The sequence below is a fragment of the Canis lupus genome, chromosome 24 (genome assembly GCF_048164855.1).
Source record: "Canis lupus baileyi chromosome 24, mCanLup2.hap1, whole genome shotgun sequence".
Taxonomy (NCBI): Eukaryota; Metazoa; Chordata; class Mammalia; order Carnivora; family Canidae; genus Canis; species Canis lupus.
The window spans coordinates 20,080,266-20,103,422 of record NC_132861.1 but is presented as its reverse complement, the minus strand read 5'-3'; the positions used below and the strand labels follow the sequence as shown (position 1 = coordinate 20,103,422).

The 23,157-nt window shown below is 39.4% G+C and overlaps 1 protein-coding gene and 1 long non-coding RNA gene across 15 annotated transcripts in view; one reads left to right on the top strand and one right to left on the bottom strand.

The window, feature by feature from the left end:
- Positions 1-4,223, bottom strand: part of LOC140615863 (uncharacterized) — a 59,804-nt gene extending 55,581 nt beyond the window's left edge. For all 8 annotated transcript variants that reach the window (XR_012016373.1, XR_012016371.1, XR_012016374.1 and 5 more), the window contains exons 1-2: positions 4,159-4,223; positions 3,209-3,268 (exon numbers count right to left, since the gene is read on the bottom strand). This is a non-coding gene — a long non-coding RNA (uncharacterized lncRNA). The remainder of the gene's footprint in view (positions 1-3,208; positions 3,269-4,158) is intronic.
- MPHOSPH8 (M-phase phosphoprotein 8) overlaps positions 299-23,157 on the top strand; it is a 51,778-nt gene continuing 28,919 nt past the window's right edge. For all 7 annotated transcript variants that reach the window (XR_012016362.1, XR_012016361.1, XM_072795856.1 and 4 more), the window contains exons 1-2: positions 299-2,003; positions 17,899-18,054. Coding sequence is in view for 5 of the 7 variants with exons in the window: in XM_072795856.1 (XP_072651957.1) it covers positions 1,779-2,003; positions 17,899-18,054 (381 nt within the window). In the remaining 2 variants the exon portion in view is untranslated. The remainder of the gene's footprint in view (positions 2,004-17,898; positions 18,055-23,157) is intronic.

Sequence of the window (23,157 nt, the reverse complement as noted above, 5' to 3'; positions counted from 1 at the left end):
AACTTCATCTCTATCCTACAAGACACGTGTTGGCGATCATCCCCCAAGCATATGGCCTGTTGATATTCATCTGAAGGTTCTCCTGACTAAGGTTCATTAGACATAATAAATGACCTTTCCCAACAATAGCCAGCCCCCTCAAATCCTGGAAACCTTGCTTCCAAAATTCCTTAGAGACTGAACTCTCTCCCTAACCCCCTCCCAACTTGAAAGTATACAACAGGTCACTCCTCATGACCCCGGGACGGCTCTTCCTGCCCACAGGTCCCCTCTGGTGCTTAAATAAAACCACCTTTTTTTTTTTTTTTTTTAAGATTTTATTTATTTATTCATGAGAGACACAGAGAGAGGCAGGCAGAGACACAGGCAGAGGGAGAAACAGGCTCTTCAAGGGGGGCTCGATGTGGAACTGGATCCTCAGACCAGGATGACGTCCTCAACCGCTCAGCTACCCAGGTGTCCCAAAAAAACCACCTGTTTGCACCAAAGACGTCTCTAGAATTTTTTCTTGGCCATTGGCTTAGAATCCTAACGTCTTTCCTACATCACCCAAATGGATCTGCTGGACCATAGATGATTCTTCAACCTCTGAGTTCACTTAAAAGAGTAAATCTTATAAATTAAGTCCACCATTCAAAGAAACAAAAATGAAAAACTCCTTGGGGCACCTGGCTGGCTGTCAGAAGAGCTTCCATTCTTCATCTCCAGGTCCTGAATTTCAGCCCCAAGTTGGGTATAGATAACTTAAATAAATGACACTTAGCAGAATAAAAAAATTAAAAGCTCGATACCACAATTTTATTTGAATCCAAAGTGAGAAAACTATTTTACCCTTAGGTGGGTTATCATAGCAACTCTGGGTGACTATCTTTGTCAATCATCCGTAAGGTGGACAACGTAATTTTATCACGTCCAGATATTTTCAATGGGGGAAAAATCCCTAGAACTTGAAAAACAATTAGTTTTGGCCTGATACTTAACATTTTTTTCCTATCTGTAAACAATACTAGAATATAACAGCACTGAGTGATGTTTGTATCGTCCACACGCGTTTAACGAATCTCAATCACACCGCATGTCCGGCCCGCTCCGGTCCCGGCAGAGGTGGGCTGCTGTTCTGGGGAACCTCGCAGCTGTCCGTCCCCTCGGGGCGGCCGTCAGGTCCCAGGAGCGGTCGGGGTCCCCTGGGGCGGCCGTCAGGTCCCAGCAGCGGTCGGGGTCCCCTCGGGGCGGCCGTCAGGTCCCAGCAGCGGTCGGTTTCCTCAGGCACAGCCGTCAGGCCCCAGCAGCAGTCGGTCCCCTCAGGCGCTTGGGCTCCTTCTCCAAGGCGAATAGCCGCGCTCCGCGGTGCCCCGGCGGCCCCTTCCCCGCCGGGTGAGCCCGCCTCTCTCCCTTTTCTCCGGCGCCCAGACAAGCCCCTCCCTCTCCGCCCACCCCAACCGGCCGTTCCTGCCCTTCCCCCCAGGAGCGCCAGAGCTGCCCTTCCCCACGCCTCCCCAGCGCCGCAGCTGCCCAGCGCCTCACTCTCACGGCCTATTCGCCCCGCCCTTCCTCCCGGGCGCCCCTCGGCCCGCCCACCCACTTCCCGTAGACTCCGCGGGCTCCAGCGCGCCCGCCTCGACGTGATTGGTGGGTGTGTGTGTCGCTCCAGGGTCCGGAGGTCGCTATTGGCGGGTCTCCCTACTAGCGTCACGTGGATTCGGGCCAAGCGCGGAGCGCGAGGAACCGCCAAGGGTGTGTGTCGCAGCCGCTCTTCGTCGGCGGTTTGCTGGGCTCCGATGATGGCGGCGGCGACGGTCGCCGAGGGAGTGAGCATGACTGCGAGTCCTGTCTCAGGTGCCGCAGGCAATGTGGAGTCTCCTGAAGCTGAAGGAGAAGGTGTCGGAGCAGCGGGCGAAGAGAAGGACGCAGCCACAAGAGGCGCGGAGGCAGCCGGAGACAGCGAGGAGGACGGAGAGGATGTATTCGAGGTGGAAAAGATCCTGGACATGAAGACCGAGGGGGTAGGTGTGCGGCGGGGAGGCGGCGCTGGGCGCGCAGGGCGTGCCGTGAGGCGGGAGCGGAGGGGCTTCTGCGGAGGGCGGCCGTGCGTACACGGGGAGCCCTCCCGGAGTTGTGCCGTGGACGTGGGCGGGAAGGAGCTTGATCGCTTGCGCCCCGGCCAGCGTGCGGGTGTTGGGGGCGGACTCCGGCTGTGGCCGCGGGCTCGTGCGGGTTTCGGGAGCGGGGCTCCTTTCAGGAACTTTGGCCGGGTTGCGTGGCTGGGGGCGGGAAGCATCGGAGTCCGCCGGCTGCGGCAAGATCCGCGGCGGTGTCGGCGTGCCTCCTCGAGAGGGCCGCTGCTCTGCTCCGGGAGGAGACTCTGTGGGCCGGCTCCCATCCGCGTCCGGGCTGCTTGTCGTCCGTCCAGTGCTCTCCAAAGCTTTGGTCCGTTTTCTGCCTTAAAATCCACGGGGATTCCCGTTCATCCCCGGAATCTCGTCCAAGAGGGTGGTGTTTAGAGGCCTTCCAAGTCTGACCGTTGTCTTCCCTCTCACTTTGTTACGGGAGAGCAACCTCACTGTAGTCCTGACCTCCTCCGTCATACTGACCCTAGACCCCCCCGTTCTCCCGCCCCCCAGTCTCTCAGGTCTCTCTGAGAATCAGTTTCCCTGGGAATCCCTGCGGAGTGAGATCTTCAAGTTTGCCCTCCCAGCAGTGGGTCGGACCTCTGAGCTTTAAAGCATTATTATATACGTGTTTGTCTCTCTGCTACATGGTAGGCTCACTGGTTAAAGGAAATATGATTCTTACTAATTTTTGTATTACTGGTACTCAGAAGATTAAATGACTAAATGAGTCATGGACTGCAGGGTGGGATGGAGGAGAGAGGGTGCACAAGTAGGGAGACAGTCTGTGTCAGTAGGTAAGTGTGAGGTGACCAAAGGGCCCGTATGGTGATAGGGTCTCTGTCTTCTTTTTATATTATCTATTATTTTCTGTTTGACTATTTAGCAAACTTTTTTTTTTTTTCTTCACACGCCTTGTGCTAGATGCAGCGTTAGGTACTGAGGATATGGAGATTAATTGTAGCATACACAGTTGCTGAAGCTGAAAAATTTGTCGGGATAAATTGTTGATATCCAATGTATTACTATTATTGCTAGTTGCAATACAGTAGATAGGAACTTTTTTTGGTGTAATTTTTCCAAATATATAACAAAAGTACCTTGAGATGAGAGTAGATCCAATCTTGGGCTGTTTTTTATCTCCTTCATCTAACACAGTGCTTGGCACATAGAAGATATTTAGAAAAATATTTGGTTAGGAAAGTAATATCTTTAAAGTTAAGGTGGTTCGCCTGTAAGTATAATTTTTATATTTTTAAAAATTTATTTAATTCCACTATAATATTCCTGGTCCCAAACAATTGTAGGAACTGTACATATTCTAGTCAAAAGCAGGTGAAACTAAGAAGCTTAAATGTTGAAGACAGTAAACGATATAAAGTTAGGTGAAAAATCTAGTTCTCAGTGCATTGTATTTTTAGGTGCTCTTGAGAATGATTTATAAGACGAAAAGTATTAGCTCAGCAGAACAGGACTACACTGGTTACTTTTTAAGTACTGCTAAGGGAGCCAGCCAATTGAAAACCATAAGGGTCCTGGTAGCTGTTTGTTTGGCTTCCTTAAGGTCTATGGTATTTCTGTTCATAAGCCATCAGACTGGTATTCTGTTACTAAAACTGTCATGATGATGAATGGCATTAATGCTACATTTATATATTAGCCATGTTCTTTATTTCATTTTATTGCCAAATGTGATTTTTTGTATGTTTTCAGAACAGTTAAATTAATCTGACAGATCTTGGGGTTTTGAAGCCAAAAGCTGGCACTTTTTAATATTTATGGGAATTTGACTTGATTTTTTTAAGTGTATGAATATTTTAATTATATAACTTAGTAAATTATCATAAAGCCAACACCTGTATAACCTCCACCTAAGTCAGGAAATATTAGACTGCTAGCCCTAGAAACCTCTTTTGAATACCATTACCGTTCAGTATTCTCTTCCATCCCCCAAAATCACTGTCCTGAATTATTATATGGTAATATCTTTCTTGCTTTTGTAATTTTTCCACTTAAGGATACCTTCCTTGATACTTGAGTTTAGATTTACCTGACTTTTTGAGGGGGCCCTCGAGTGGTTCAATCAGTTAAGCATCCTACTAGTGATTCAGCTTGGGTCATAATGTCATGGTTTGTGATGTCATGGTTTGTGAGATCGAGACTCACATCAGGCTCCACACAGGGCATGGAGCCTGCTTAAGATTCTCTCTCTTCTTCTCCCTCTGCCCTTCCCCCCTCTTTTTTTTTTTTTTAATTTTATTTATTTATTCGGGAGAGACACAGGCGGAGGGAGAAGCAGGCTCCATGCAGGGAGCCCAATGTGGGACTCAATCCCCGAACTCCAGGATCATGCCCTGGAGACGCTCAACTGCTGAGCCACCCAGGCATCCCTTGCCCCCTTAAAAAAAAACAAAACAAAAAAAAGGTTTTTGTTTTTTTAGGTAAGCTCCACATTCAGCGTGGGCTTTAGACTTAAAATCCCTGAGATCAAGAGTCTCATGTTCTATCAAAGGAGCTCTCCAGGCCCCCTCAAATTATATACCTCTAATCTTAATTTAGCTATAGCTCATAAATTATGTTTATACTATGTTCAGGTAAAAATATTTTCCAATTTCCATAAATTATGTGCAAATATATTGCCTAACTTCCAAACACTTGAGAGTTATTAATAAATATTTCATGTCCTTTAAAAGAATTATTTTAACTGACACGTATTTATATATTGTTTAACACTGAGTATTTGTTTAATTAATTGGGTTATTTAAGACCTAATAGTTGCCAACAAGCAAATCAGCTGTTACTTAGGAATTTGAAACTGGAAATATGGGAAACTAATTTGAGAATAATTTGCACATATGAGCAGTTCTCAATTTCATATTCCAAATATTATTGATTATTGTAACTGGCATTTTTTATGGTATGTTCTTGTCAATTTTAAGGCAACACTAAAGCCTGGAGTGGCTCAGTCAGTTAAGCATCTGCCTTCAAGCCCGGTCATGATCCCAGGGTCCTGGGAATGAGCTCCAAGTTGGGCTCCCTGCTCAACGGGGAGTCTGCTTCTCCTTGCCCCCACACTGTTTGTTCTCTATCTCTCGCTCGCTCTCAAATAATAAAATATTTTTTAAAAGATTTTATTCTTTCTATGGCTGAATAATATGCCATTGCATATATATATATGCACATATATGTATTTCATATCTTCTTTATCCATTCATCAATCAGTGGATACAGACTGCTTCCATATCTTGCTATTATAAATAATGCTATGAACATCAGGATGCATGCATCCCTTTGAATTAGTATTCTTGTATTCTTTGGGTAAACCCCCTGTAGTATGATTGCTAGATCATAAGGTAGTTCTGTTTTTAACCTGCCATTAGGCTTATGTATAGTCTCCTCTGCATATGGCAGTTTATATTAAGTTGGTGGTCATTTAAGATAAAACCCATTCTTTTCTCCTCCCCTGGTTTCTAGGTATATGTTAATATATTTTTTCCTTTTTCTAAAATTTAAATTCAATTTGCCAACTGTTAGTATATTTTACATTCTTTGTGTGTGCATGTGTATGTCGGTGTGGGTTTCCTGGCTGATTTTTTACAGAAATAGTCATTTTTATTCCTTTTGTATTTCATACCTATATACTGTGACTTTTGGTCTCCTTTCTACTTCAAGAGTCCCTTTTTAGATTTCTTGCAGTGGTCACAGGGGTCACAGACTCCTTTATTTATTTATATATTTTTAAAAAGATTTTATTGATTTATTCATGAGAGACAGAGAGAGGCAGAGACAGAGACAGGAGAAGTAGGCTCCTCAAGGGAAGTCTGATATCCCTGGACTCTGGGACCACACCCTGAGCCAAAGGCAAGATTCAACTGCTGAGCCACCCAGGCATCCCTATTTTGTTTGTCTGGGAAACTATCTCTCCTTCTATTCTGAATGATAGCCTTGCTGGATATTGTATTCTTGGCTGCAGATTTTTCCCATTCAGCACACTGAATATATCATGCAGATTTTTCCCATTCAGCACACTGAATATATCATGCCACTCTCTTCTGGCTTGCCAAGTTTCTGCCAAAAAATCTGTAATCTTATGGGCTTTCCCTTGTAAGTTACTGACGACTTTTGTTTTGCTGCTTTTATGATTTTTTCTTTATCACTATATGTTGTGGATTTAATTACAACTTGTCTTGGTGTGCATCTGCTTTGTTGATTTTGTTTGGAGTTCTCGATGCCTCCTGGATCTGGATATGGTTTCCTTCCCCAATTTAGGGAAGTTTTCAGATACTATTTCATTAAATAAAATTTTCTGGCCCCTTTTTTTCTCTCTTGTTTGGGACTCCTATAATATGAATGTTGATTGATGGAGTAACTAAGTTCCCTAAGTCTGTTCTTTTGTGTAATTGTTTCTTTTGTTCAGCTGATTACTCTCCATTACTCTGTTTTCTTGGTCACTAATTAATTTCTCTGCTCTTCCGTGCTGTATTCATTCCATCAAGTGTGTTTCTCATTTCTTTTATTGAGCCCTTTATCTCTGCTGTGTTATTCCTTATCTCTGTGTTAAGGGTATCACTCATGTTTTCCACTCTTTTCTCAAGTCTAGTGAGTATCCTTACAATCATTGCTTTAAATTCTCCATCAAGCATGTTACTTATATATGTTTTGCTTTAGATCTCTGGCTGTGGCCTTGTCCTGTTCTTTCATTTGGGATGAGTTTCTCTGTCTCATTTTGTCTGCCTCTCTGTTTCTGTTAAGAAAGTCAGCTGTGTCTTCTGCTCTTGAAAGTAGTGAGTTCATGAAGAGGAGGTCCTGGTATGCCCTGCCATACAGTGTTCCCTGTTCACCAGAACCTGGCACTTAGAGGAGAGTATCCTGTGTGTATTGTTTACACGTTGCTGTCGTGTCTGTGTCACTTTTCCTCTCAATGTAGTCATTTGTACTGACTCTGCCTGTTGTGGGCTATGCTTGCTGTCTGTGGTGTTAGTGGGACCCAGGCAGGCTAGCTCTGAAGGGGCGTGTACATCAGGGAACTTTGGAGCAGGGCAGGGTTGTGAGCAAAATTTCATTTGGGCCACTAGTCCTGTGCTAGATCCCCTGAAGCACTGAGGCAGCTGGGGGCTGTGCCCTGGAGTGGCAGGGGGTGCAAGGTTGGGCATCTTGCATAAGGATGACTGGGTATGGCTGAGCCCAGCACATGATTGTGGGTGGGGGTGTTTGGGCGGGGTGCACATGGTGCTAACAAAATCCCCTTGAACGCAAGGCTTAGCAGGCTTGGAGTGGGTGACTCCTGAGGAGAACTCATGGGCATGGCATACTGCTAGCGGGTCAGGTAGCAAGTGTCTGTGCAGCTCCCCTTCTTACAGGTGGCTCTGTGTTTATGCTGGTGGGTTGGGGAGGAAAATGGCACATGCAAGCTCTTTTGTTTTCAGAGAGGTCCCCCAACATGGTCTGAAATCAGAATGAACAAATCTGCTTCCCATTTCCCCCGTGGTATTCCATAAACTGCTGGGTTTGTTTGTTTGTTTGTTTTTAAGATTTTATTTATTTATTCATGAGAGACACGGGCGGGGGGGGGGACACACAGGCAGAGGGAGAAGCAGGCTCCATGCAGGGAGCCTGACGTGGGACTGGATCCTGGGTCTCCAGGATCATGCCCTGGGCTGAAGGCGGCACTAAACCGCTGAGCCCCTGGGTTGCCCTAAACTGCTGTTTTTATGTTGCCTCTCCACACACTGTTGTCTCTTTAAGGGCAGCAACCCACCTATCACTTACCCTATTGCTCACTGGTGGCCAGTGCAGCATTAAAGTCAGCTGACTTTTAAAGCTCTGGGCTCCAAGCCCCACTGGTTTTACAAGCTCACAGAATTCAACTCCTTTGGGTTTGTTTGTTCCTCAGGTTTTTAAAACCAAACATTATGGGGTCTTCTCCATGTGAGATACCTGGTTCGAGGACCTGTTTCTCTGCCCTCTTCACACACACCACTCCCTCCAGCTGATAGCCTCTCTCCACCTTTCTGACCTTCCAAACCTTTCAGATGCAGCTTTTTCTCTATATTTAATTGTGGAGTTTGTTCTGCCAGTCTTCAGATCACGCTCCAATTTATTGACTTGGATGTGGAGGATATCTAGTAGTAAATGTGGGCCAGGGTGGACTCAGGGTCCTCTTACTCCACCATCTTCCTAAGCTCCTACCAAAAAAGGAATTAAGAAAACAACTCCAAAAAAAAAAAAAAAAAAAAAAAAAAAGAAAACAACTCCAGGGGCACCTGGGTGGCTCAGTCAGCTAAGTGCCAACTCTTGGTTTTAGCTTAGGTCATGATCTCTTGGGTCCTGGGATTGAGCTCCCTCCCCCTTTGACTTCAGGGCTCAGTGGGGAATCTGCTTGATTCTTTGCCTTTGCCCCTCCTCTAACACATGCCTGTGTGCAATTCTGTTTATAACAGCATCTAAAAAAATAAAATAATTCTTTTTTTTTTTTTTTTAAGATTTTATTGAGAAAGCATGAGAGTAAGGGGGAGAAGCAGACTGCCACTGAGCAGGGAGCCTGACAGGGCTCTATCCCAGGATCCTGAGAGCACGACCCCAGCTGAAGGTAGATGCTCAACTGACTGAGCCACCCGGGGACCCCTGAAAGAATAAAGTACTTAGGAATAAATTTAATCTACAGAATAAATGACTTGCAAACTTACTACAAAGCTGAGTGATTAAAACAGTATCGTACTGGTATGTGGATAGACATAGAAAATCCAAAAATGAACCTATATTTCTATGGCCTATTGATTTTTCATAAGGGTATCAAGTGCAATCAATAGGGAAGCAAATTGTGCTGAAATAGCTCGATTTCCACATGCAAAAAGGGGAGATTGGACCTACCTCACGCCATATACAAAAATTAACTCAAAATGAATTTAAAGAGAAACCTAAATTTAAGAGGTAAAACTATAAAATTATTAGAAGAAAATGTAGGGGTAAATATTCAAGACCTTGGATTTGACAATGCATTGGACGTAACTCCAAAAACACAAACAGGAAAAAATAGGTAAAAGGACTTCATCAAAATTAAAAATATTTTGTGCATCAAAAAACAGTATCAACATAGGGAAAAGGCAACCCATAGAACTGAAAAAAATATTTGCAAATCACCTCTGACAAGGGATTAATATCCACAGTATATAAACAACACCTACAATTCAAAAATAAGACCAAAAAAGTAAAAACAAACAAACAAGACTGTCTACTTAAAAATGGACAAAGGAACATTTTTCCAATGATACACAAATGACCAATAAGCAAACGAAAAGATGCTCAACATCCTTAGGGAAATGCAAATCAAAACCATGAGATATACTACCTCACACCAGTTACTAGATGGCTGTAATAAAAACATGGAAAACAAGTGTTTGTGAGAATGTGGAGAAATTAGATCGTTCTTACACTGGTGGTGGGAATGTAAAATAGTATAGCTGCTGTGGAAAACAGTTTGGCTATTCTTCAAAAAATTAAACGATTACCTCATGGCCCAGTAATTTCACTCCTGGGTATGCACCCAAAAGAACTGAAAGTAGGAACTCAAACAGGTATTTGTTTAACCATGTCCAGTAGTGTATTGTTCACAATAGCCAATAAATGGAAACAACCTAAGTGTCCATCAACAGATGAATGGTTAAACAAAATGTGGTGTAAGCATACAATGAAATACTATTCAATCTTAAAAAGGAGGGAACTTCTTATACATTCTGTAACAGGGATAAACCCTGAAAACATTGGGATAGGTGAAATAAGCCAGAAACAGAAAGACATTTGTTGTATGATTTCATTTACATGAAGTACCTATGTATGATTTCATTTACATGAAGTACCTAGAATAAGTAAATTTATAGAGACAGAAAATAGAATGATGGATACCAGGGCTTCAGGGGAAGGGGACTTACTGTTTAATAGAGACAGCTTCAAGTTGGAAAGATGAAAAAGTTCTAGAGATGGACAGTGGTGACAACTGTATCTGTGAATGTACTTAATACCATTTGTTTCTATGAATTTACCCTTAAAATGATTATAATGGCAAAATTTAAGATATATGTATACTAAAAACATATGTAAAACTACAATAAACAAGATTTTAAAATTATCTATAGTGTCTTTTGCCTATTTTCTCATTCATGTATAAGATTTTTTTTTTTTTTTAAGATTGTATTTATTTGTTCATAAGAGACACAGAAAGAGGCAGAGACCTAGGCAGAGGGAGGAGAAACAGGCTCCATGCAGGGAGCCTGATGTTTGACTCGATCCCGGAGCTCCAAGATCACGCCCTGAGCTGAAGGCAGACACTTAACCGCTGAGCCACCCAGGCGTCCCAAGAATTTTTCTTTTTCTTTTTTTCTTTTTTCTTTTTTTAAGAATTTTTCTTTTTGATGTTTCATGACTATCAAATCTTTATCATATATATTCCAAATTTTTGCTTCTCCGGATTTCTGGTTTATCATTTCTGCTCAATACCCAATCTGACTGAGAAGAATATATGAAATAGTTTTCTACATGAACTGCAGAGCACCATTCTAGCTTACACTTAACACTTACCTGATTTTATTCATACAACCACTGAGGCAATAAACTATCCAAACCAAAGCCAAGTGCTACTCCCTCACCTTTTACTCTTCAACATGCCTACACTGCCTTTCAATTGTTCTGTCACCTATTGAAAGACCAACATCAGCAGGATGTTGGATTGGAAACTAAGAAGTAATGGGAAAAGAGTACACTTAGATTCTTAAGTTTTAAAGATAATCCTGAAAATCCTCATGATTTTAACATCATAACTAAGTCTAAATTGATACACTTTTATGGTTCAGTTAAATAACAGGGTGAAGTGACAGTGCTTATATCAACTAAGAGTATATGTACATTTTTTTAAGCAAAATAGTATGCAAAAACAAAACCATTATATATAACTTAGTGCTTCTATGAAGGTATAGTTAAAACTGAAGATAAAGGTGAGACAGCATGGTTTAAGAGGCCTGTGTGAGCGAAGGGGAAAGAAAAGAAATCTTAGTCAATAGTATGCAGAACTGCCTTTAAAAAGCATTTTTGCTTAGTCTTGGTGAAAGCACAATAATGGTGTATTGAATAAAATGATCCTAATTTGTGGGCCACGTTTTTTAAGTAGGCTCCACCCTTAATGTAGGGCTTGAACTCATGATCCTCAGATTAAGAGTCGCATACTGTTCCGACTGAGCTAGCCAGGCACCTCTGGGCCACATTATTTTTATGTGTGCATAAAAACAGTAGTACAGGAGATGCCTGGGTGGCTCAGCAGTTAAGCATCTGCCTTCAGCTCAGGGCATGATCCTGGAGTCCCGGGATCAAGTCCCACATCAGGCTCCCTGAATAGAGCTTGCTTCTCCCTCTGTCTCTCTCTGTGTCTGTCATGAATAAATAAAATAAAATAAAAAATAATAAACAGGAGTACATCTGTTACTTAGGGTAGCTTTTTTTTTTTTTTTAATTTAAAACCAATTAACAGGGGATCTCTGGTGGCGCAGCGGTTTGGCGCCTGCCTTTGGCCTAGGGCACGATCCTGGAGACCCGGGATCGAATCCCACGTCGGGCTCCCGGTGCATGGAGCCTGCTTCTCCCTCTGCTTGTGTCTCTGCCTCTCTCTCTCTCTCTCTGTGTGTGTGACTATCATAAATTAAAAATAATAATAATAATAATTTAAAAAAATAAAACCAATTAAAAAAATAAAATAAAACCAATTAACATATATTGTATTATTAGTTTTAGAGGTAAAATTTAGTGATTCATCAGTTGCATATAACACCCAGTGTTCATTTACATCAAGTGTCCTCCTTAATGCCCATCGCCCAGTTACTCCATCCCTCCACCCCTCAATGTAGCTTTTAAAAAGTCTTATTTACTTTAAAATGAGACAGGAAAAAATATATATACATATGTGTATATATATATACACATATATATAAATAAAGATAAAAGACAATATTAACGGGGATATGTATGAAGGTATATATGGGAGATTGTATATAATTCTTCCATCTTTTCTGACAATCAAAAACAGTAAAAACTAGTAAACATTTATTTCTACATTGAACACAGTTCTAAATTTACTGCTAATTATCAATAAATTCAGTCTAGTCAATGAGAATAAGGGCATTAACAACCATTCTCAAGTATTAAGTAGCACATCTCAATTCTAGCTCCAGATTTAATTTGTTGATAACTGTACCTGGTCTTTATTTCAGCAGTTTTGTTTAATTTATTATAGAAACAAATATTAGAGGATCACTATGTAAGGACCTTTGAATCTTAGATATACAACAGTGTACAAAACAAGTGAAATCTGTGAATTATATGTTCTTGTATAGAAGTCCTGTAGATACAAATATTGCCCAAGCTTTGCCTTGTATTAAATTTCATGATAGCCCTGAAATTTAAAACCTTATCTTCAAAATGCCAGAAACAGTCTATTTTCTTTGTAGCCAAATTTTCTTTTAGCTTAATCAGTAAGCCAAACCAAAAGGTAGAAGATGGTCCTCCTAGCCTTCTGGATCATATACAACTAGATAAGTAGTTAAAATTTTTTGTTGGAAAAAAAAAATAAAATAAAATAAAATAAAATTTTTTGTTGGAAAAAGTGGATTCAAGTTTATGATGAACATGAAGTGTTTAAGAAAAAAAGTCTCTAAGCATTTCAGTGGACCCCAAATGTGTTTTATAGAAGTAAAAATATCTGGTCTTTCAGTGTTGCTTGCTTGCTTATGTATGTACGTGTGTATGTGTTTTTAAGTAGGTTCCATGCCCAGCACAGAGCCCAACGCAGGGCTTAAACTCACAACCCCAAGATCGAGACCTGAGTCGAGATTAAGAGTCCGACACTCCACTGACTAAACCACCCAGGCACCAGGCACCACAAAGCTGTCTTTTTTTTTTTAAAGTAGGCTCCATGCTGTGCACTAGATGGTGTTACTTGCACATCCCTTTGGCACTTTATACACTGCACATCGTTGGATAACTTCACATATGCAGAAGCTGGTTAAGTGCCCTTGGGTTTTATTTTTAGCTGAATTACTCTTAAACTGTATAATTTTTACTGTTACTTTATCTAGAAGCTTCAGTTTCCTCTTCTATAAAATGAGTAATAGTACTTCACAGGGTTGTTGTAAAGATTAAATGAGCTAATAAATGCCAAGATTTAGTCCATGGATGACAGATTGTAAAGCACTTGACACAAATGTAATTCTTCTTTTGATTTGTTTTCAACCATTTAAAAATGTAAAACCATTCTTAGCTCACAGGACGACCAAACCAAAATAAGAGACAGGCCCTGCTACACTTCGCCGACGTCTGATATACGGAGATGAGCTCTTTTATCTGGTGGAAATAGAGCATCTTCTCTGGAAATGTGTTTTCTGGTAGTGTGTTTTAACAGTGTTTAGGTGGCTTTATTATTTGATCCCACTGATCTCTCTTTGGGAAATTTATTTTAGCAGTGTGACCAAAGATGTATGAGTATGTAGTAGCTTTGCTTATGAAAACAAAATCAGAAACAAAACAACCTTTGGTTTCCAAAGGGACAGTTTTTGTTGTACTTTTTATTGTATTTAGAACAATCAGTAAAAATCATGTTTTTGAAAAATAGTAAAACAAGAAGTGTTCTATAAGTGAAAAAACAAAGTAAAGTGATAGTATTATCCCAGTCTTTTGAATAATACACATAAAATATGTATTTATAGTTATATTTGTAAATGTAAAAAGTGAAGGAAAGATCAAATTTTATTAGTATCTGTGAGTGATTTTTTAAAATTTTAATTTATTTTTAAAGTTTTATTTAAAATGAGTTGACATAGTATATTATTAGTTTCTGAGATAGAATTTAGTGATTCATCAGTTGCATATAACACCCAGGGTTCATTACATCACATGAACCCTCCTTAATGCCCATCACCTGGTCACCCTATCCCTCCCCCTCCTCCCCTTTAGCACCCTCAGTTTGTTTCCTGTAGTTAAGAGTGTCTCATGGCTTCTCTCCTTTGATTTTGTCTTATTGTCTTTCTCTCCCTTTCCCTATGTTCATCTTTTAAATTCTACATAGAAAAAGAAAAAAAAATTATACATAGGACTGAAATCGTATAATTGTCTTTCTCTGACTTATTTTGCTTAGCATAATATCCTCTAGTTACATGCATGTCATTGCAAATGGTAAGATTTAATTGTTTTTGATGGCTGAATAATATTCCATTGTATATATGTACCACATCTTCTTTATCCATTCATCTGTTGATAGACATCTGGGCTCTTTCTGCTCAATCTTGGCTATTGTGGACATTGCTGCTATAAACATTGGGGTGCAGTTGCCCCTTTGAATCACTGTTTGTATCCTTCGGATAAATACCTAGTAATGCAATTGCTGGGTCATAGGTTAGCTCTTCTTTTTAACTTTGAAGAACCTTCATACTGTTTTCCCAGAGTGGCCGTACCATTTTGCATTCCCACCAACCGTGTAAGAGGGTTCCTCTTTGCATCCTCACAAACATCTATTGATTACTAATTTGTTAATTTTAGCCATTCTAACTGGTGTGAGGTGGTATCTTATTGTAGTTTTGATTTGTATTTCCCTCATGATGAGTGATGTGGAACATTTTTTCATGTGTCTTTGGCCATTTGTATGTCGTCTTTGGAGAAATGTTTACTCATGTCTTCTACCCGTTTCTTAACTGGGTTGTTATTTGGGTGTTGAGTTTGATAAGTTCTTTATAGATTTTGAATACTAACCCCTTCTCTGATAAGACAATTGCAAATATCTTCTCCCATTCTGTCAGTTGTCTTGGTTTTGTTGACTCTTTGCTGTCCAAAAGCTTCAATAATCTCAAGTTTTGCTTTTGTTTCCCTTCCCTTTGGAGAGGTGTCTAGCAGGAAGTTGCTACAGCTGAGGTCACAGAGGTTGCTGCCTGTGTTTGCCTCTAGGATTTTGATGGATTCCTGTCTCACACTTAGGTCTTTCATCCATTTTGAGTTCATTTTTGTGTATGACGTAAGAAAGTGGTCCAAATTCATTCTTCTGCATGTGGCTGTCCAACTTTCCTAACACTATCTGTTGAAGAGACTGTCCTTTTCCCATTGGATATTCTTTCCCGCTTTGTCAAAGGTTAGTTGATCATAGAGTTGAGTCCTCATTTCTGCGTTCTCTATTCTTTTCCATTGATTTACAGGTCTATTTTTGTGTCTGTACCATGCTGTCATGATGATCATAGCTTTGTAATACAGCTTGAAATCAGGCATTTTGATGCCCTCAGCTTTGGTTTTCTTTTTCAACATTCCTCTGGCTATTTGGGGTCTTTTCTGGTTCATACAAATTTTAGGATTATTTGTTCCAACTCTGTCCATGGTATTTTGATAGGGATTGCATTGAATATAAATTGCTCTGGGTAGCATAGACATTTTCACAAAATTTTTCTTCCAGTCATGAGCATGGAATGTTTTTCCACTTCAGTCTTCCTCAATTTCTTACATAAGTGTTCTGTAGATTTCAGAGTATAGATCCTTTACCTCTTTGGTTAGGTTTATTCCTAAGTATCTTATCGTTTTGGGTGCAATTGTAAATGGAATTGATTACTTGATTTCTTTTTTTTGTCTCATTGTTAGTGTATGCAGGTGACTTCTGTGCATTGATTTTATATCCTGCCATGTTGCTGAATTCCTGTATGAGTTCTAGCAATTTGGGGGTGGAATCTTTTGGGTTCTCAACATAGAATATCATGTAGTCTGAGAAGAGTGATAGTGTGACTTCTTTGCTGATTTAGATACTTTTTATTTCTTTCTGTTGTCTGATTGCTGTGCACTGTTTAAAAGCAGTGGTGAGTGTACATCCCTGTCCTGTTACCAACCTTAAGGGAAAATCTCAGTTTTTCCCCTTTGAGGATGATGCTCGCTTTTGTTTCTTCGTATATGGTTTTTGTGATACTGAAATGTATTCCCTCTGTCATCTATGGGTGATTTTTGTTTATTCCTGCTTTTTTTTATTTTTATATTACGCATTGCTTATGTTATCCGGGAAAGACCTCGATCTTCAGTTTATGAAAAGTAGATCAGTAATACTGTTTATTTTAGTTTTTAAAAAATGATATATAATTGACATATACCATTAGTTTCAGGTATATAGCATAATGATTCTATACTTTTATACATTGCAAAATCATCACAATAAGTCTAGTTAACATCTGTCACCTTACATAATTACATTTTTTTTGTGTGTGTGATGACAACTTTTAAGATCTGCTTTCTTAGCAACTTTTAAGTATGCAGTACACAGTATTATTAGCTTTAGTCACCATGCTGCATGTTATATCCCCATGACTTATTTTATGACTGGGGGTGTACCTTTGACCCCCTTCATCCATTTCTTCTACTTCTAACTCCTGCCTCTGGCAACTTCCAGTCAGTTCTCTTTTTCTGTGAACTTGAGTTTTTGTTTTGTTTTCTTCCATATTTAATTGAGATCATGAAGTATTTGTCTTGCTCATTTTACTTATTATAATGTCTTTGAGTTTGCAACATGTTGTCATGGCAAGTTTCTTTTTTTTTTTTTATTTTATTTTTAAATTTTTATTTATTTATGATAGTCACAGAGAGAGAGAGAGAGGCAGAGACACAGGCAGAGGGAGAAGCAGGCTCCATGCACCGGGAGTCATGGCAAGTTTCCATTCCTTTTTATGGCCAAATAATATTCTAGCGTGTAGAATTTTCTTCATTCATCTGTTAAGGATATTTGGGCTATTTCCACTTTTTTGGCTAATGAAATGATGATGCAGTGAACGTGGGGGTACATATACCCCTTTGAGTTAGTGTTTTTGTTTTCTTCGGATAAATACCCAGAAGTGGAATTGCTGGATCATATGGTAGGTTTTTTTGTTTCTTTTTTTTTGAGGAAACTTTATACTGTTTTTGCATAGTTACTATACCAGTTTACATTCTTACCAATCGTGCACATGGGTTTTCCTTTTTTCCTAATCCTTGCTAATACCTGTTATTTCCTGTCTTTTTGATACCAACAGGTATGAAGTAAGGTCTCATTGTGGTTTTGATTTGCATTTCCCTGATGATTAGTGATTTTGAGCATCTTTTCAGATATTTGTTAGCTATTTGTATGTCTTCTCTGTTGGCCATCTGTATGTCTTCTTTGGAAAATGTCTATTCAGGGACGCCTGGGTGGCTCATACGTTTAGCACCTGCCTTCGGCCCAGGGCATGATCCTGGAGTCCCGGTATCAAGTCCCACATTGGGCTCCCTGCATGGACCTGCTTCTCCCTCTGCCTATATCTCTGCTTCTCTCTCTCTCGCTCTCTGTCTCATGAATAAATAATAAAATCTAAAAAAATTCTATAGGAAAATGTCTATTCAGATCTGCCCATTTTTAAATCAGATTGGTTTTTTGTTATTGAGTTGTATGAGTTTTTTATATATTTTGAATATTAACCCTTTATCAGATACGTGATTTAGAAATATTTTCCAATACAGTAGGTTGCTTTTTCATTTTGTTGGTGGTTTCTTTTGTAGTATAGAAGCTTTTTAGTTTGATATAGTTCCATTTGCTTATTTTTACTTTTAGTGTGACACTTTCCTTAAATGCACTTGCTTCAGGAGGTGAACGTACTTTATAATGATACTAATCTCCATTTCAGGTTCATTCATATATTTTCAGGATTGTATGTTTTTGGAAATTTAGTCATTTAAATTATCAAGTTTAATGGCCTTTATTTGATTGTTTTTAATTCTGTAACAGGGTAAAATCCTTTATAAAGTTCGATGGAAAGGATACACATCAGATGATGATACCTGGGAGCCTGAGATTCATCTTGAGGACTGTAAAGAAGTTCTTCTTGAATTTAGGAAGAAAATTGTGGAGAACAAAGCTAAGCCAGTCAAGAAGGATATTCAGGTATCATGTTTTATTTCTTTTTTTTTTTTTTAGTATAATAAACTTCCTATAAATTTTACTGACATAAGGAATATGCAGTAAAGAATTTACAAATAGGGGTGCCTGTGTGGCTCAGTCGGTTAAGCATTTAATTTTGGTTCAAGTCATGATCCCAGGGTCCTGGGATTGAACCCCACATCAGCTCCCTGCTCAGTGGGGAGTCTGCTTCTGCTCCCTCTGCTGCTGTTCCCCTACTCGTGCTCTATCTCTCCCTCTCGAATAAATAAAGTCTTTATAAAAATTTTTTTTGTTTTACGGAGGGGTTTCACCACAGTAGTGTCTGTAAATATCTGTAAATATTTGATTTGTCCCCCTCTCTATTTAAATATAGGAATCTTGCTTATTTAGGACTTAGTAAACATCACAGAAATTAGAAATGGCTTCTAACATAACCCAAAAAGGAGCACCTGGATGGCACAGTCAGTTAAGCATTCAACTCTTGGTTTCAGCTCAGGCCATGATCTCAGGGTCAAGAGATCAAGCCCTGCATCAGGCTCCACATACAGCAGGGAGTCTGCTTGAGATTCTCTCTTCCTCCCCTTCTGCCCCTCCTGCTTGTGCTTTCTCTTTCTTTCTCTCTAAAATAAATAAACATTTTTAAAAACTAGCTAAATAAAATAACCGCTCAAAATGGTTGTTAATGCTATTAATCAGAAAATATGCATAATGTAGAAATGGTATTTGTTCATTAAAATACTTTTCATCCTTTAACATTTGATTCTCTTTTTATCTTCTTATTGACCATCAAATATTTTAAACTAAAAAAATGTTGAGATGCTATTTAACATACGTATGTGTGATATGGTCTAGCCCTTTGTTTTTAATGGACAGATAATCTCCAGATAGGAAACCACTGGTCTGCCTGAGCTTCAGTGGTTGATATTATATGACAGTAAACCTCTACTGCTCTGCTACATCAGTGTTTTACTATGTATACCTTGTTAGGTTTTTTTCTTTATTTGGGGATGGCATTTTTAATAAACAGTGTCTGATAAGGTCTAAACCCTTATTTATAAAGAATTTTATTAAGGAAAATTTGAACATACAAAATTGGAAAGAGCAGTGTCACGAGACTCCTATTCATCATCAATGGCAGTTTACGTACTTGGCCATTCTTCCTTTTTCTATCCACTACTCCCCCTCTCCCACTTTATTCGCTATATTTTTTTGTTTTGTTTTGTGTGTGGGTTTTTTGTTTTGTTTTTTTCTTAGAGAGAGAGGAGGGAATGCGGGGAGGACTAGAGGGAGAGAGAGAATCCCAAGCAGGCTTCAAACTAAGTGTGGAGCCCAGTGCAGGGCTTGATCTCATGACCCTAAGATCATGACCTGAGCTAAAATCAAGAGTCGGACACTTATCAACTGACTCACCCAGGCACCCCTACTAGCTAGAATATTTTCAAGCCAATTCAGGATTTGATAAAAATCTGCATATTTATATATCATTAATAATCTTACTCTAAGCAGTTTCTTCCCCATGTTTATTTGATGAAGAAACCACATCATTTTCTGTATGCTAGGTTTGGCTGCATGCATGGTGCATTTTAAAACGTTCCTCTAGCCCCCATATTCCTATAAACAGATAGCTAAATATGGAAGCATGATTATACTAACATTTAGGTGTTTTTTGTTTTTTTGTGGGGTTTTTTGGTAAGGATAGTTGTAAAAGTTGTTTACCTCCTGCATATCAGAAAGCACATATTTAGTTCACTCCTTTACCGTGGGGTTAATAAGATCATTGAAATTTGGTATTTTCAGTCTGATCCTTCATTAGAAAACTCACAGCTTTTCATGTGTGGGTTTTAGGAGCCATTAATCATTGCCTAGAACCATTCTCTCATTAAAGGGTGGGAAATAGTGATTTTTTTCTAAATCTGTCATTCATCCCTCTGTGTTTATTAGCAGGAGTTCTGGAGACACAGGTTAATAAATAACCTAATATAAGTAATCTTTGAGACTGAGACTCTTGTTCCTCAGTAACCTCTCATCCCATGATTTTAAAATACTTTGATGCTTCTTACCTCAGTTAGTTATTCCTGTGATGGTTGTAAATATTGATTTTTTTCTTTTTTTTTTTCTAATTCTCTTATTGTATATTTTTCATTTGTGTTTCATAAAGAATAGCTCCTCCCTGGAAATTTTTTTAGCATCAGTACATACAGAATCTTCATGTCAGTCATCCATTACTAGTGTTATTCATATTGGTGATGCAAAAATGGTTCTAAATTTGGCCAGTGGGAGCCAAGGCAGGTCTTGTGTCCTTTTGATATTTCCCTTTCTGTTTTGAGCATATCATTGCTTCTGATAAAGTGTTGCAATTTTCCTGCTCCATCCCTGTTATCTATCATTTCTCCAAGGAATCCTGATTCTTTATAGAGGAGGATAGGATTAAAAACCAAGATGTACTTATTGCTACTAGAGTATGATTATTTCTAGGCCCTTTAAGTAGACAGAGATAAAGGAAAAAATATGTCAGTTTGTTTAAATCATAAATTCATATTGGTATCTGTGGTTTCTGTCCATGACCTCAGGGTCTTCCACCCATTCTACCTGGCTGTAGTCTGTTTCCCTTTTCCTACTGGAGAACTCTGGTTCCCACCATCAGGGTATATAGTCATTTACTCAATCCTACAAAAATGAGAAATTAGTTTCAGATTTGCTATACCTGGGGTGCCTGGGTGGCTCAGCAGTTGAGCATCTGCTTTGGCTCAGGGCATGATCCAGCAGTTCTGAGATCGGGTCCCACATCAGGCTCCCTGCCTGGAGTCTGCTTCTCCCTCTGCCTGTGTTTCTGCCTCTCTCTCTCTCTCTCTCTCTCTCTCTGTCTCATGAATAAATAAATAAAATCTTTAATAAAAAAAATATTTGCTCTACATACTACTGTAAAACTCCAAATTTATTTGCAATTCTTTTTGTCCATATGTAAGTATATTCACTGAGGATGTTTAGTGTTCAAAAGTTCTTTAGGTTGATTTTTTTTCTTTTCAGTGGTTATGTTATCAATTTGATAAACAAGTTCATTTGGTTGTTAATTAGTATCATTCTTCTTGCTGCCTTCCCTCTCTACATATCTGATTTGAAGTACTGTCCCTTTACTCTCAGTTTAGAACTACAAGGCAATCCGCAAGAATACTATGTGTTAATATCTTTTTACCATTCTTTCCCCATTATTTTGATAGGTGCTTTATTGTCAAGAGTCTTTAGTGACTGTTACATACTATACTCTCTTATAGCCATCATTCAGTCTTAATTCTAGGAGCAAATATCCATTTAATTTCTACTTATCTTTATTTTGATATCTATCCAGTCATTATTGGCTATCTGAAGCTCATTCTTTAGTACAGTGGTTCTCAAGAGGACTTCAATCCAGAAGCATCAGTTATCATTATCTGGGAAGGTATTAGAAATGTAGTCTCTGGGCTGCACATTGTTGGATAGGGACCAGCTGCCTGTGTTTATGGTTGGGTTTTTTGGTTGGGTTTTTGTTTTTTAAGATTTTATTTATTTATTTTAGAGAGCAAGTAGGGGGGAGGGAGAGGGAAAAGTAGCCTCTGTGCTGAGCACAGAGCCCAAGACGGCTCAATCCCATAACCCTGGGATCACGACCTGAGGCAAAATCAAGAGTCTGATACTTAGACACTTAACTGACTGAGCCATCCAGGTGCCCCATGCCTGTGTTTTGATAAGCCCTTCTGCATTCTGATGCCTGCTAAGGTTTTAGAACCACCTCTGCAATAGAAGGGCTCGTGAGAACAGTATTCTCAGAGTTCTTGTATTTCATAATAATTGTTGGCATCTTTATATCTGAAAGCCAGTTTGACTAGATATAAATGCCTTGGCTCAAATTTTCTTTTGTTGAATATCTTAACATGTTATTCCATTATCATCTGGCATAAAATAACTATTCTCTAAAGATGAATGTGAATTTTTCTCTTCTAAGTGATTTAGTTTTTTGTCTGATGCCTCAAAATTTTTCTCTACTTTTTTTTTTTTAGATGTTATTTATTTATTCATGAGATATACAGAGAGAGGCAGAGACATAGGCAAAGGGAGAAGCAGGCTCCCTGTGGGGGACCTGATATAGGACTCGACCCCAGGACCCCGGAATCACACTCTGAGCCGAAGACAGATGCTGAACCACTGAGCCACCCAGGCATCCCCTCTCTACTGTTTTGCAGACGTGTCTTTCTGGCGTGCTTTTATTGTTTTTAGAGTACTCTGTTCCTTAGTCTGTTTTTCTTATAACAGCATAGTAAAATATTTTGCCCTAATAATTTTCTGCTGCTTATATTGATATGAAATTTCTTTTTTCTGAAATTTTGGAAGGCAAAAGAAGAGAACAGGATAATTTTTTTTAGCTTAAAGGCTCCTCACCCCCATATCAGAATTTTCTCTTTTCTTCGTTTCTATTTTTCTTGTTCTACTTTACTTGGAATCTAATCTCAGCAGTTTCTCCTCATTTTGGGGCTTAGTCTTGGAAGTCCTAGAAGAGACCAGTTACTTTTGAGATTTACAGGACCTAGACCAAGCCAGCCCTTAACACTGTCCACAGATACCTGCAGGTACCCTTGCACATGTGTAGCTTCTGCCGCTTCCTTCCACTCTTCTCAGATTGATCTGTCAGTTTTCATAGTGATTTCTCCCATTTGCTTTCTCCTATGTAGGTATTCATAATAGTCTTAGAGCTGTTGGTTGTTTGTCCCCATACTTATATTTTGGGGTTCACTGGGATGCTTTGCTATTTAGTTTTATTGTAGATGTTGTCTGTGGAGATTTTGTTTTCCTATCCTAGTAGCTTTGTCTATTTACGTAGGTATGTATGTCAACTCTACACCCAACATGGTGTTTAAACCTAGGACCTTGAGATCAAGAGTCACATGCTCCTACCAATTGAGCCAACCAGGCACCCCATAGCTCTATCTTTTTATGGAGTGATTTGAAGAGATTCAAAAAGATATGCCAGTTCTACCATGCTCTTACTATCTTGTTAACTTCAGTAGTGTTCATTTCTTTAGACCGTATAGGGAAAACATTTTTAAAATGTACCTATCTTTTCCTTCCCTTTCC